Source organism: Poecilia formosa, unplaced genomic scaffold (assembly GCF_000485575.1).
Source record: "Poecilia formosa unplaced genomic scaffold, Poecilia_formosa-5.1.2 Scaffold14, whole genome shotgun sequence".
Classification (NCBI taxonomy): domain Eukaryota; kingdom Metazoa; phylum Chordata; class Actinopteri; order Cyprinodontiformes; family Poeciliidae; genus Poecilia; species Poecilia formosa.
The window spans coordinates 712,781-726,505 of NW_006799953.1; the positions used below are offsets into that span (position 1 = coordinate 712,781).

Below are 13,725 nucleotides of genomic sequence, written 5' to 3' on the forward strand. Positions count from 1 at the left end.
CATTGGTTTTAATTTCCCTGGAGGCAGCAATTTGTTCACATATAAGTACATTTATTATTATTTATACTTTAATTAAAGATGAATTGTACATGTTTATGTCATAGGGGCCGGGGGCGCCGATGACATGTTCGCTTACACCTCAGAAAGTATGTAGTTGCTCCCCTGATTCTGGTGAAGTAGTTATTACGAGAAAATGCTAGTCGGAAATGAAAAAGTGTCAGAAATGTTGGTGAAATGTTAGTTTTTGTAAGTTACTTTTTTTATTATTCATCACTGTGATGAAATCAATGCAGATCTGGCTTGTTAAAGAACACTTAAATCTCCATGTAGGTTCCCTGTCTGTTAGGTCTCCAAGCTGGTGAGCTCAGACAACATTCCTCAGGGCTTCCTACATGTCTAATTAGAAAAAAAAAATATATGAATAGTTATATAATGTAAAAAATAAAAAATAATAAAAAAAAATCTTTTAAGTCAGTACTGTTATGGTTCTTTCACCATCTCCTTTATTTTCCAGTTATGTCACCCAGGTGCAAATCCCAGAAACCTTTTTACCTAAAATCTAAGCAGACCTACCGTGTTATCTTCCTAAATGTACCTATGACAAAAGGTGAAGGAGGCTAGTAATGGGATTATTGGGAGGACGGATTACACCGGCAGCAGGCTGGGTGTTTGGGCCTCGGGGAAAGTCACTCAGAAAGAGTTATTAAAGGCAACACACGTCTATTGAATTATTCAGAGAGATGGGCCATGCAGCGTCTCCGTCATCAGCTCCATGTTACACATTCACGGCTGTACGCACCCACCTTCACACGACCAATTTATCAGGTAGAACATGTCAGGTCGGGTCGAAGGCATTTATCTATTGCCGCGATGTGAGAGCAAAGTGAGGGAGCCGCCGTCCCCCAGGGAGGCAGCATATTGTCTGTACACCAGACTGCATTACAGAGCCGTCAGCATCACTACGTCACTTAAAGCATGACTACACAAACATTCATAATTCATCATCGTGCTTTCTTTGAACGGCCAATAAAAAAGACCTGCGAAATGGATGCAACTCCATTAGACGAGTCCGTGACGACATCAAACACAAAACAAGGATTTTATTTCCCACTTGGCTCATAATGTGGGGTGCATAAGCAGACAATTTTCACTTTTGTCACGCTCATGCGTATCACTGCGATGGAATATCAGGGTCATACTGAGAAAAAAAAAATGTATGAGAATAAAGTCAGAATACTGTGAGAATAAAACTATTATAATAATATACTTATTTAATACAGTCATAATGCTATGATTGTATTTTTGTATTATTTTGGCTTTATTCTCATACAAGTTTATTTTCATACTTTTATTTTCTCCCATTGCTCCATCATATTCCACATGTCAATCCATGAATATTGCTTTCAGGCAGTTCAGTTCTTGCAAGCTAAAGAGGCCCGACATGCACTTTTAAATTTTTCCACATTTTCTCAAATGCAAAATTATCCAGTAAAAAAAAAAAACAGGGTGGAGAAAGGAAGGGAAAAACAAAAGAAGCAGATTAGATCATTAAAAATGCTAACTTTTGTTGTTTTTTTTTAACTGAATCTGAGGAGGCTCTAAAAAGGAAATGGCTTTCTCCATGAAGAAGTAGTCAGAAAGTGTGTGGTGCAACGTTCAGTGCCTCTAAGACGCTCTGGTGTCCTGATGCAAGCCGACAAGGAGCTGCTCACGCTGCAGAAGCTGCTGTGACTCACGGAAGTATCTCAGTGTCTTGGTTGGAGGTGTGAGTGATTTGTGTGGACAGAGGGTCTACACGTGCAAAATGCCACACTTGTCAACCTGTGCAACACACACCTTAATTAAAAAATAATGTTGCAGGGCGCATCACAACAAACCCCTTTTACCGACATGTTTTCCAGTCCTCTAATTTGTGGAAGATGTAATGTAAACCGTAAAACCACACGTTTCCCACTGCCTGATGAGGACAGGATGAGGTGAAGACGGGGCTGGGTGCATTCAGCACGCCTTTCAATAAAGGCATTGATTTCCAATCACTTAAGTTTGATGAGCCGAGTCCCTCATTACATGCTGATGAAACACTGACCCACTTATTGAGGAGGTCAGAGCGGCCATGAAAGCCCGAGTCCAACAAAACCTCAGAAGCTGCTTAAGAGGAAAGAAAAAGGACAAAGTGCATAAATTCTGTAATGGTTTCAGCTGCAGGTACTTAATGTAGTGCTGTGCTGAAATATTATTTTTTTTGTTGTTAATTTCCAAGTCTATTTTATTTGGTTTGGTATTAATTTATACTGAACATATTACTTAGAGAAGTGGCTAATGTTCCCATGGTAACTCCAGAGGAACTGCAGACATCTGCAGCTAATGTTTTTGACATGGCAGCTATTGATAATGAAACCTTCAAACATCAGAGTGCTGTAAAAAGAAAATCTAAACAAGTTTGCAGTTCCCCACAGGCCAGGCTTTTAGACACAGCGAACATGCGGAAGAAGTTGCTCTGATCGAATCAGAGCGAAAATGAATTTCCTGGCCTACGTGCGAAACGGTACGTGGTGCAAATCACTGCCACCACAGAGAAAGGTGGTTCTACGAATTATAGGCTCCTAAGGGCTGAATGTAAAGGGATCACAGCACTTCACAGATTTCTATTTTTTGACTTCCTCTTCATTGCTATGTACAACTGTATGCTGATCGCTCACATAAAACCCAGTGGAGTGTTAAAGTTTGTGGTTGTGATGAAAATTGAAAATGAATGATAAATGGTCAACATTTGTGTAATTAGGATGTTGACTCAAGATATCCTCTTAAATATGCAGCAGGTAACTTCAATAAAAAGTTTTTTTTTTTTACATATTTGTTAATAGCATCACTATGTTGAGACAGAAAAATAATCTGTGAAAAAATTGAGCTCTTCTACCTTCTCCGTGCGGTCCCACTGCCCTCTGCAGAAACACTTCTCCCTGTCTAAGCACAGTCAATCATCCTCATGTATGGACTGCTCACACCCCACCCTTACTGTCTAAATAGTGAATGTTCAGGTTAATTAGCATCAATAAACAGAATAAACTGTTTTACTGTCATGGTAAGAAAACCGTCAATCTTCAGCAGCGTGATTGACAAATCACGTTGCTGATTGACAGCGCTAAGACCCTCCTCCTGGCTCTGATTGGTTGTTTCTGACCAGGTGAGGTCAGAAACAACCAGAAATTTTTTTGTGTGTTTTTATGACATAGAGCACTTTGAACTGCCATGTTGCTGAAATATGCTATACAAATAAACTTGATTGATTCTGCAGATGGCAGTAGGACCACAAGAAGATGGCAGAGGGGCTCAGTCTCATCTCATACTGTCAGAACATAGTAAGTTTTAACAAATATGTAAAAAAATATATTTTTTTTTTTTAAAAAAGCTACATAGTGCAGCTTTAATTTTAAACTGTGTGCAGACAGACGGCAGGCCTCTACTGTATAACTGATTGTGAAACAGGGAGGAAAACCTGCTGTTGCCTTTAAACTTGGATGTTTTCCCATACAGAGATTCAGCTGTTCAGTCAGTAGCCTCCTTTATTGCTTTTTATTTAAATTGTTTTTTATTTCTCTGTTCTCTAAATAGAATTACTTTTTGACCCGTCTGACCCGCAGGCAGGGAAGTGTTCCTTTATTTTTTGGAAGCTGGGGGTATTTTCCACAGTGTGCGCTCCTGCACAGGCTTCCTGTACCTTATCTTGACTGATGAGCTCCTGGTAAGGGATGTGAGCAGGCAGGTACGTGTGCAGCAGGGCGCAGAAAGCCAGGCCGTCGCTCCAGCTGCTGCTGAAGTTGGTCACATCGATATTCTGTTGGCAGAGAAAAGTATTTATTTATTATTCATCATTAATTACCAGCAGGAGGAGAGGAGAAAGCCACAAGATCGCAGGATGAAGTCACAGACAGTAATTATGGTGACCTTAAAGCATCCATAACTTGGGCAAGTGAGGGAGCGAGTGATATGAAGAGCCCATGAAAAAGCCATTAAGTCAAAGAACCACAGAAAACAACATGACAATTAAGATCTAATGCCATTACGTATCACTCTGGGCTTTCCAGACTCCATTTAAGGCGGCTAGTGTTTCCATCAGCTGCGGGTAAGAGGATCTTTGTATATTTGCCGTCGATGAGGTCTCTGATCTGCCCTCTGGGTGAGGAACGTGCGCAGCGGCACGTTCAGCTCCTCCTGTTTTTGTTTGTGGGATTCGCGCAGAAATGTCACCTCGCACACGACGCTTTCAGTGTATTCTGGGCCTGAAAAGTCTTGAGGAGTACGAAGGAAAGACTTCCTGCGGGCCATTGTTTAGAGGTTGCACACTCCCCGTTGGATAGATAAGTTATTTATGGGGTCTTCCCGTTTCATCCCTCTCATGAGCTTTTGGGAACCATGCAGCCTCGCAGCTGAGGACGCTCTCCTCCTTACATTCCAGAAACCACTTCGTCGCCAAATACAACATCTCGGTTTTATGGTGTCCGCTTGTCACACTTAGCACAAAAGAAAACCTACAAGTGCAGAAATGTCAAATTTGTAGGAGAAAAGTCAGGAAAAAGAGTGTTGCACATGGAAGAAACAGAAAAAGACTTTAATTCTACTGAATCTGCTGTGGATATGTGCGGCCCAACCCAACCTGGGCGCCAAGATTTGTTTGTGCCCCAGAAGAAACAAGAGCCTTGTTTTCACAACTCAAAAAAAAAAAAAAAAAAAAGAAGCACAAAACAATAAGGTTGGACTTGCTGTACCAGAAGATATGTTTTTGGGCGAAAGCAGCACAATAAATATCTCAGAGTCCATCTGCTGCGTCTTGCACCACAGAGAATTGACTCCAGAGAGATGCTAGCGACGTGCCACGCCGCCTCGTGTTTGTTTACCGTTGCTCCCGGCCAGTGGTCTTCAATCCTGGCCCCGCGGACTGGAGCGCTGCGGATTTTCATTCTGCAAATCTAATCAGTGACTGATCCATATATGTGACGCCAGGTGAATGCAATTAACTGCCTGACAGGATAGAAAAACAGCACAACTCTGAGACCCGGGGACAAAAATTTTAAATCACCCGGCCACCGCAATAATGACTATCCCTTGAGCTCTGAGGAATTGCAGACAAACGCGGGGGGAAAGGGGAGCATTTCTGGCTGCCTTCATTTGTCTGGTTGCCTGTTAGCGTAGTCATTAAACCAGACGCACTCTCCAGGTTGAGGAGGGAAATTCAGCGAAAGGAAGTGAAACATGTAATGGTGCTGATGACGTGATTACTGCAGGTCGCTGACTTTGGCTAAATAAAAAAAAACAACAACAAAAAAAAAAACGAGCAGAGCACTATGAAGACAAGCCGTTTCGAAAACATCCTGACTGTTAAAGTCCCACTGTGCCGTTACCTAGCAACCCAAGCGGAGCTCCAGCACATTGGTTTTACCGCTGGCTGTTCAATGGCTGCCGGGAAAGACAAGTGTTTTGTTGTTCACTTACCGTCCTGAAACTATTTGCTGCATTCCTGTTGGCTGTGCAGGAGGATTTTAATATGAACTCTGAAAAGAGGAAGAACGAGTGCAAAGACATGAAAAGAGGAGTGAAGTGAGCTCTTCTGTTAGGAGCTTCTGCTGCAGCGTTTGGACCGGCTGAGCGGGTCAATAACTTTTCTTGTTGATGCATATGAAAAGCTGTTTACTGAAGTCTAGACAACAGGAAATAAAAGCGTAAATAAACATCTGTCTCCAGTTCCTGCTTTGACACCAGCCTTCTGAGTTTAACATTTTCAGTTCCTATAAGTGGAAGTACTGGTTTTTGATCTTTTAAAGCGCATGTGTCAAACTTAGGGCACAGGGGCCAAATCCAGATGCATAAATAAAACCTACAAGATAACAGTTGTTTGCTTATATTTTATTAATCAGCTTTTTTTTAAAGCAGCTTTTATCTGCCGCAAAATCACACCAATCAGTCCCTCAAGTTTTTTTGTGATTCTGCAAACGCCGAGATTTATGCAAAGTCAACAGCACTTTTTTTTTTTAGTGCTAATGCAAAACTGAGTTTATTGCAAATTTTCCTCAAAAATTGTCAAAAACATTGGCTTTAAGTGCCAGATGTTAATATTTCTTATTTCTTCTAAGTGAAGCTGCCTCAGCCTTACTTCATGTCAAGCTGCAATTTGTGATCGATGCAGAGTTTAACAAAAAGTCATTATTACTGCTGTTCATAAGCTCAAATATAGCAAATTTTCTTGCAAATATTTCTAAAATAGCTACACAAATCGGTGACTTTCCACAATGTGCTCAGTGAGTTCAGGTCCTCAGCTGAAGGACAGACCTGGGCAGTGATGTCCACTCACATTCCTCTCCCTCTCACAGCTGGTTCAGAGGCACTGAGTGTGGGTGAAGCATGTGTAAACTCACACACACTCACACTGGGGCAAACAGCAGGGGGTTAGTCACACTCCAAGCCTAAAGTAGACAGAAATAGTCTCCTGATCGGGGGGCTTCTGAGGACAATTTGTGTGAGACAGCTTTTCCAGGTGTCAGCGGGTCTGGCGAGAGCCAATCGTAATCGTAGGCATGTTTGAATTCGGGGAAGAGGTCATGGCGCAGAGAGGGGCGGCTGTTGGAAACGACATGGGGAGAGAGACGTGAATGCTAAAACAGCAGAGGACAACAACAGGTCTCTGGGAACGGGATCAGAAAAGCAAACACAGCATCAAGCGACAGGAAGCGTGTCGCCCGGCACAAAAAGCCAGAGCTGATGCTTTGAGAGAGAGAGAGAGAGAGAGAAAGAGAGAGACAGAGAGAGGCTGGACAGAACATTTTGTTGGACTGAGCCTGATTCAGCATGTCGGCACATGGACAGCTGATCACTCTACACAACTTTCTCTTTTAAAAAGTTACAGTTCAGTGAAGTTAAAAAAAAAGCATCAGGGATTCACAGATTACTTTACTGTTTGATTTTTAAGTATTTTGCTGAGTTCATTCCACGATTGAATTGCAGATAAAAGGTACTAAGTAATAAAATAATGGTGAAAGTCCAGTGGGTTTAACATAAAGGCTCCATCGACATAGTATAGAAAAAATGATATAATCCAACAATACAATCCTTCATCAGCTGATCATAAATTTATGAAGTAAAGTCATATAGAAAAAAATGAAAACACATGAGAGTGATGAACCAGTGACCTGTTCATAATGCTCCCAGTGCTGGAGACAGACATGAGCCTTCCTGTTATCCTGAGCCTTCCTGTTATCCTGCAAAGATTCAGGAGGTATAGAAAATGGATGAGCGAGTTTTGCTGCATTGCCTCTGCTTTAAATAACCCTCTCATTTTGAAAGGTAGTGGAGACAAATGTATGTCTATATCCAACAGCTGCTGTTAGATAAACACAAAATCTCACCAAGTATTTTGTCTAGTTTCTAGTCCAAACATCTTAGTAAACTTGAATTAAGCAAGATAAAGGAGCTTGTTTCAAGTCAATATTCTTTAATATATATATTTTTTAAAAGTACTAGTTCCATTGAGGTTATTTCACGGATACGTTTTCCCTGATGTACAAGTGAAATAACCTGCCAGTGGAACCAGTACATTTTCATCAACATAATGAATTATTGACTATAAACCAAGCTCCTTCATATTGCAGAAAAGGTTCTTGCAAGTTAGTTTTGTCTTATTTCAAGTATTCTAGAAACTAGACAAAAATACTAGGATAAATGTAAAACAGTGTAATTTTTGGCAGTACATCAATTCTTCCATTGCCAAACCAAGTCAGCTGACTCCTCTCAACGTGTTGCACCAGCAGCTCCACTTGAATAATCTCTATGTCTGAGCACAGGCCATCGCGAGAGGAAGCTTCTATCTAGCAGCTTGTTCTTTCACTCCTGATCCAGACCTCATGACCAAAGGTCGAGCTCTTCACCACTGCAGGCTGCAGCAGGGTCACCATTACCACCAACAAGACATCGTTGTCCAGTAATCACTTTCTACTGCGACTAGAGAAGAACAACTCAATCCTGAGGGAACAGGTTCCCTTCCTCTGTCTGAGAACTATGGAGGAAAACCTTAGCATTGACGAGAAGAGCATGTCAACTCCATTCTCTGCAGCAGAAAAACGAGGCCAGAGTGACTATTCACTGCAGGCAACCAAACAAAGCCAACAAAACATGACCGGGCAAAATCTGAACTGGCTCTGGCTAAAAATCGCTTCTGCTGCAGGGACGTCATGACAAAAAGGAGTTTGTTCAATTCTCAGATTATTTGCCACTCAATTAAAAACGTGATTGTGACGAATTAGCACAACCTCAATTTATGACTTACCTTCAGAGAGTATTAAGAGAATGCCATTGCCCTATGATAAATAGTATATAGTGCCAGCAGATACACCACAAAAACACAAAATATTACCAAATAGTTTCTGCTTTCTAGTGCTAATATCTTAGTACACTTGGAATAAGACAAAAGTAACTTACAAGTAACTTTTCAGCAACATATAGGAGCTGATTTTAAGTCAATAATTTCTTAATATTAATGAAACAGTACTAGTTCCACGGTTTTTTCTATTTATAACATGGCAGAATGTCTCGTTAGAAGTGAAACAAACTGTCACCTTTTTATTTTTTTGTACTGTAGCAGCTCACTTTAAACACCGCCCAGGCATTTTTCAGTCTCTCTTCATTTGCTTGTTTTTTAATTAAGTGCAAAACAACCTCTGCTTTACAAAGATGGAGACAAGCACATAGTTTATGCATAAAACTGAAATATCATCATTTTCACATTGAATCGTTGCAGTTCAATACAGGAAACTAGTTGTGGAGGGAATTGCAGAAGCAACACGTGGTCATATCTAGTGCAGTCTTTATCTACTGAATGCTGTAGATATTTTTAAAATGACATTCATGAATAGGTTGGACCTTCACCACACACACACACACACACACACACACACACACACACACACACACACACACACACACAGAGAGATTTAGCCTCTGCAGCTGCATGTAGATGCCACTGGTCTTATGATCAGCCAACTACTGCCGTCATGCTTTAATGCCACTTGACACTCCAATGTCAACAAGTCACTGTTGCAACACTGAACTTCTTACTCACAGGAGAAGTAAGAAGGAAGAAAATGACTTTGTAACATGCATTCTGCAAAAACAACACAAAAAAAAAGATGCATTCTGCAAGCAGGGAGCAATAGATACCCTTTGCAAAGTGGATTTGAGAGAAGCTGGATGGCACTGAGGTATGTTTGTTATAAAAACTCTTTTTGGAGATGTGCAAGAATTGATTATGAAAAAATAAAATTTTACACAGGGGCATCACATGACTCTCCACCGGTTTGGACTCAGCCTGTTAAGTCTTAACTGCGATGAGCAAATCTAAAACGGTTTGATTTCACAACTTCTTCTAATTGCATTCTGGACTCTTGTTGTCGTGGGGGTCAGTGACCTTGGCCCCAAGGTCATCGAAGCTGAAGCAGCAGGTCTCCCCTCTCACAGTCGGCAGACTAAATTCATAGCCCACCTTTAGCCGGCACAGCAGGAACGCACCAAACTGACCAGAGCAGAGCGGTTTCAGGAAAACAAGTTGGGTGCAAAAAATATTTCCTGTCAATCAATAAAGCTGTCTTAGCTGAAATCTTCCAGTGCTAAAGATAATCTCTGGTCCTGATGATTGGTGATCTGTGGTTGTTCAGTTTGAGATGTGGGCTGCAATTTAAAGTTCCCAGGACTCAAGAGGACAGACCACAAATACTGAATATTTTCTGGGAACATCTTGCAGAGGCCGAGTCTGATTCTTGTCAACTTTTGCCGAACCATGAGAGCCTCTAGCGCCGTTTCCCATCCCTCCTCCTCTTCTCTGTTTATTTACTCTAATAGTAAAATTTAATAAAATAAAATAAAAAAATGCTGTAACATTCTATGTATTGATAGACTAACCTAACATCTGGACTGATGCAGAGTTCACACCGGATGAAATGCAGGATGAAAACCTGAGCGAAATCTTGTTGCGCTGCAACACAAAACGTGATGAATGTGTACGGTTTTGGTAGTTGGAGCAGAAATCGAAATGAAAGGGCAAATTTCCTTCATTTTCTCAGCCAAATAACTCCAAACTTTTAAGGAGTTTCGTGAACATCTTGGATTCCACTGACCTTTTTAAATATTGCATCGTCTCATCTGGTTAAAAAGAGACGAAGAGAACATTCTAACAAAATGTCAATGTTCTCCAAATGAGGCTTCTCAGCATTTCCTTCCTGTGTTATATAAAGTCTATTTAACTCTGGCTTTTAGGTGCATTACATCACCTCTTCACACAACAACTCTGAAGTAAAAAAAAAAGAAAAAAAAAAAGGCTCCATATGTTTTCCTGTAGTCCACACAGTTTCAACATGACATCATTTGGATTTATGATGGAGATTCTTGGCTCCTTTTTTACAATAAACCTAATATCTACAGCTTTTGGGGGGAGAAACAAAGTTTGACTGTCACGTTTCAAGGAAACGGAATAAACAAACTAATGAACAGATGAATGTAGAGTAAAGCAGCGGCTCTAAAATTCCCTCCTTCGTTCTTAGAACTGTAACGTCGACTCTTTGAACTTCTATCCTCTTCCTGTCCTCGATGTCTGACCTCCATACCCCACTCTCCCGGGGGTCCGTTCCGCTTCTTCAATGGCTTTTGTGTGAGCCTCCGTGCGTGTGTGCACTGTGTGTGTGTGTGTGTGTGTGCGTGTGTGCGCGCGAGTTTCCCAGATGGGGCCGGATAGGCTCTGCTCTTTCAGGCCCAGCTGAGCTGAATGTTCAGAGGCTTTTCTCATTGTTCCCATCTTGAGCAAACAGCACATTTATTTTTGTTTGGCTTCTATGGTTAATTGAGAAAAAAAATGTATAAAGTGTCCAGAGCTGTCCTAAATTAAGACATCAAAGAGCATGATAAATATACAGTGCAAGGCTAGACCGTGTTCCCAACTAGGCAAATGTTCAGGAAAGCTTCTGCGTCTAAACAGTGACACACACACACACACACACACACACAAAACCCAGCAAAAATACTTTAGAATTACAAGTTAACATCTTGGATTTTGACTTTCCGGATCCAGTTTTTAGCACTGAGACCCCTTAAACGTTCAACACGTCTGTGATGAGCAGTTTTGAAGTTTTGGCTTTAAGAATGTGGCTTAAATGATTAAGTGGATTAATTGTGATAAATCAATTGTTTACATACTTGTCAACTAATTCAGAAAATTATTAATCAGTAACTGGAATATACAGACTTAAAAAAAGGTAATTTGCTAAAGCAAACAAACAAATATATTCAGAGCAGTAATTAAGCCAAAACTTTACAAAAAAATCCCACATAAATTTTATATTTAAGATAAAAAAAATATGTTTGTCAGTATATATGTTTTACTCCAAACTTTTCAAGTTCCACCCGGTTCAGATTTACTAGAGGAATGCCAAGTTACTGGATTTTAGGAAATACAATGTTTATTTTCTTATTTTTTAAAAAAGAACTGAATTATTTTTATTTGCATGTTTAATGCATGTCTAATATTTTATTTAAAAAAGTTAAAGTGGTAAAATGAAAAATCTTTATCAATCCATTTGTTTTTATCCGATTAATCGTCAGAATAATCAACAGCTTAATCGATTATTCTCACTCACTTCCTTCTGCAGAACCTCTGAAAACTGGCAGAAAAGAAACAGAAAGAGAGGAACCAAGACTCTGGATGAGCTAAACATCTAATTCAGATCCAGTTTAATCGAGGCTGACATGAATTAGGAAAAAACGACAGCTGACCTCTTGGGAACCCGAAGTTATTGTTAAAGTCTCAACGGCCACAGAAAAAGCCGCGGCGGGCTGCGTTTGGATCGCGGACCGACAGTCTGAGACATGATGTAGACAAAATTCAGCCCTAAATCTTGGCTATAAATAGACGCATCATCGAATGGCTACATGTCTAAATGCGCCCTCAGCTTTCAACAAAAACATAAGACTACAGAAAACATTTCCAACAACGTGACACCAAAATAAAACAAATGGCAGTAAACTCTCCAAGTGTGTGCAGTCAACATAGTTTTGTTTTTTTTGTTTTTTTGTGGTTCAAGAAAAAGAAAGTTGAACTTACAAATGATCAAAAATAATGGCCTTGGGAAGTTGTTTTTTTTTTCCCCACACAGTCCTTCAAGGACACATCTTACAATCCGCCTTGAAACGCAGTGCGACAGCGTCATGTGTTTAGTGCAAAGCTGACGTGCACAGCGTCCCTTGTGTATTCTAATTTCCTGTGAGAGGTCGTTCGAGTCTCTCCCACAGGGCAGAGTCAATCAGAGGTTGCTTTTAAGGCCCTCGCTAATCGATCTGTGCTTCTCAGAATCCTGTCGGTCGAGGTGACGGAGCCGGTCTGGGCTCACACCTCGCCGTCCCCCGAGAGTTCAGCACAGGCTGTGTTTTTTTAGGGTACGGAGGCAGACGGTGGACAAACATGTTGCTCTGCGACATGATGTCTTCTCCATGGTGATGGCATGCTCTGTAACGCTGGACTCGTCTTTGTGCATGTGCAGGATCTGACTGGCTGTGTTTAGCGTTAAAGTTATTGTGTAATAATTAAATGGTGATCAAATCGAATGATGGAAAAAACAATCCTGTCGAAGAGATGTTGTATATTTATTTAAAATAATTTCTATAAAATCAAATTGGGATGATGTTAATTATAAAATCAGTTTAAGGCCAATTTTACAAAGAAAATCAAAAGAAACATGAAAACTAAACTTAATATGTTTGCAAACGATTCTCTACGCTGATCAAAGGTTTAACTTTATCAACATTTCTGATGTCCCTGGGGGTTTACAGAGAAATGTTGCTTAATATGATGTTGAGTTATTATATCTAAGGTAAATCTGGGGTTGCAGGTTTGGGGAATAGGAGGAACGTTCACCGTGACTGAACAGATAAAACTGATTAAAAGACGTTTCACATGGTCAGAAATCAGGAGTTTTGGTCCGATCTTTGATGGTTGGATGGTTTCCGTCTTTGGATAAACCAATCCGGTCCCTGAGTCATGCTGGGCCAGTGGAAGTGTGAGGAAAAAACAACATGAAGCTTTCTTTGAACTAAGAAAACCCTAGATGAAAATACAAACCCTGCAGTTTAATCTGATTTGACTTGTTTTTCTAAAATTCAGTGTTATAAAATTAGGATTCATTTAGCTTCAAAGACACAATGTCATGAAATAAACACATTAACAGCTTCTGATTGTGACACTTTAGGGTAGATATAGAGTGAGTTTTAACAGAATTCACTCATTTAGATGGTTTACTAATTTTACTTATTTCACAAGTCAGTCATGATCAACAAAATTAGTTGTTGGTTTTTTTTGCCAAAAAAAAGGCAAAAAGAAATAATTTAGTGTCAAAGTGAAAACTTATCTCCACAAATGAATGACAGCCAAATAAAAATATTTACTATACACTTTTATTTTATTTATTTAGTCAAAAAAGACAAATTCTGCTGATTACGATTGATTTGCTAAAAATAAATAAGTAAATAAAATGGGTAAAACATCCACCATAAGAGGCTAAAAGTTTCTCAGTAAGAGTCCAAAACAGGCATTTTCATGTTAATGGACGATGGAAGGAAAAAGCATGTGAAAGGTCAAATTTAAGATGGTCACATGTACAACACACACACACACACACACACACACACACACACACACAC

The 13,725-nt window shown here is 40.2% G+C and overlaps 1 protein-coding gene across 6 annotated transcripts in view; it reads right to left on the reverse strand.

The window, feature by feature from the left end:
• specc1 (sperm antigen with calponin homology and coiled-coil domains 1) overlaps positions 1-13,725 on the reverse strand; it is a 98,070-nt gene that overhangs the window by 7,968 nt on the left and 76,377 nt on the right. For 5 of the 6 annotated variants that reach the window (XM_016668270.1, XM_016668269.1, XM_016668272.1 and 2 more), the window contains one exon: positions 3,719-3,835. The exons of the other annotated variant lie outside the window; for it this stretch is intronic. In XM_016668270.1, the coding sequence (XP_016523756.1) occupies positions 3,719-3,835 (117 nt within the window). The remainder of the gene's footprint in view (positions 1-3,718; positions 3,836-13,725) is intronic. 6 annotated transcript variants of the gene reach the window in all.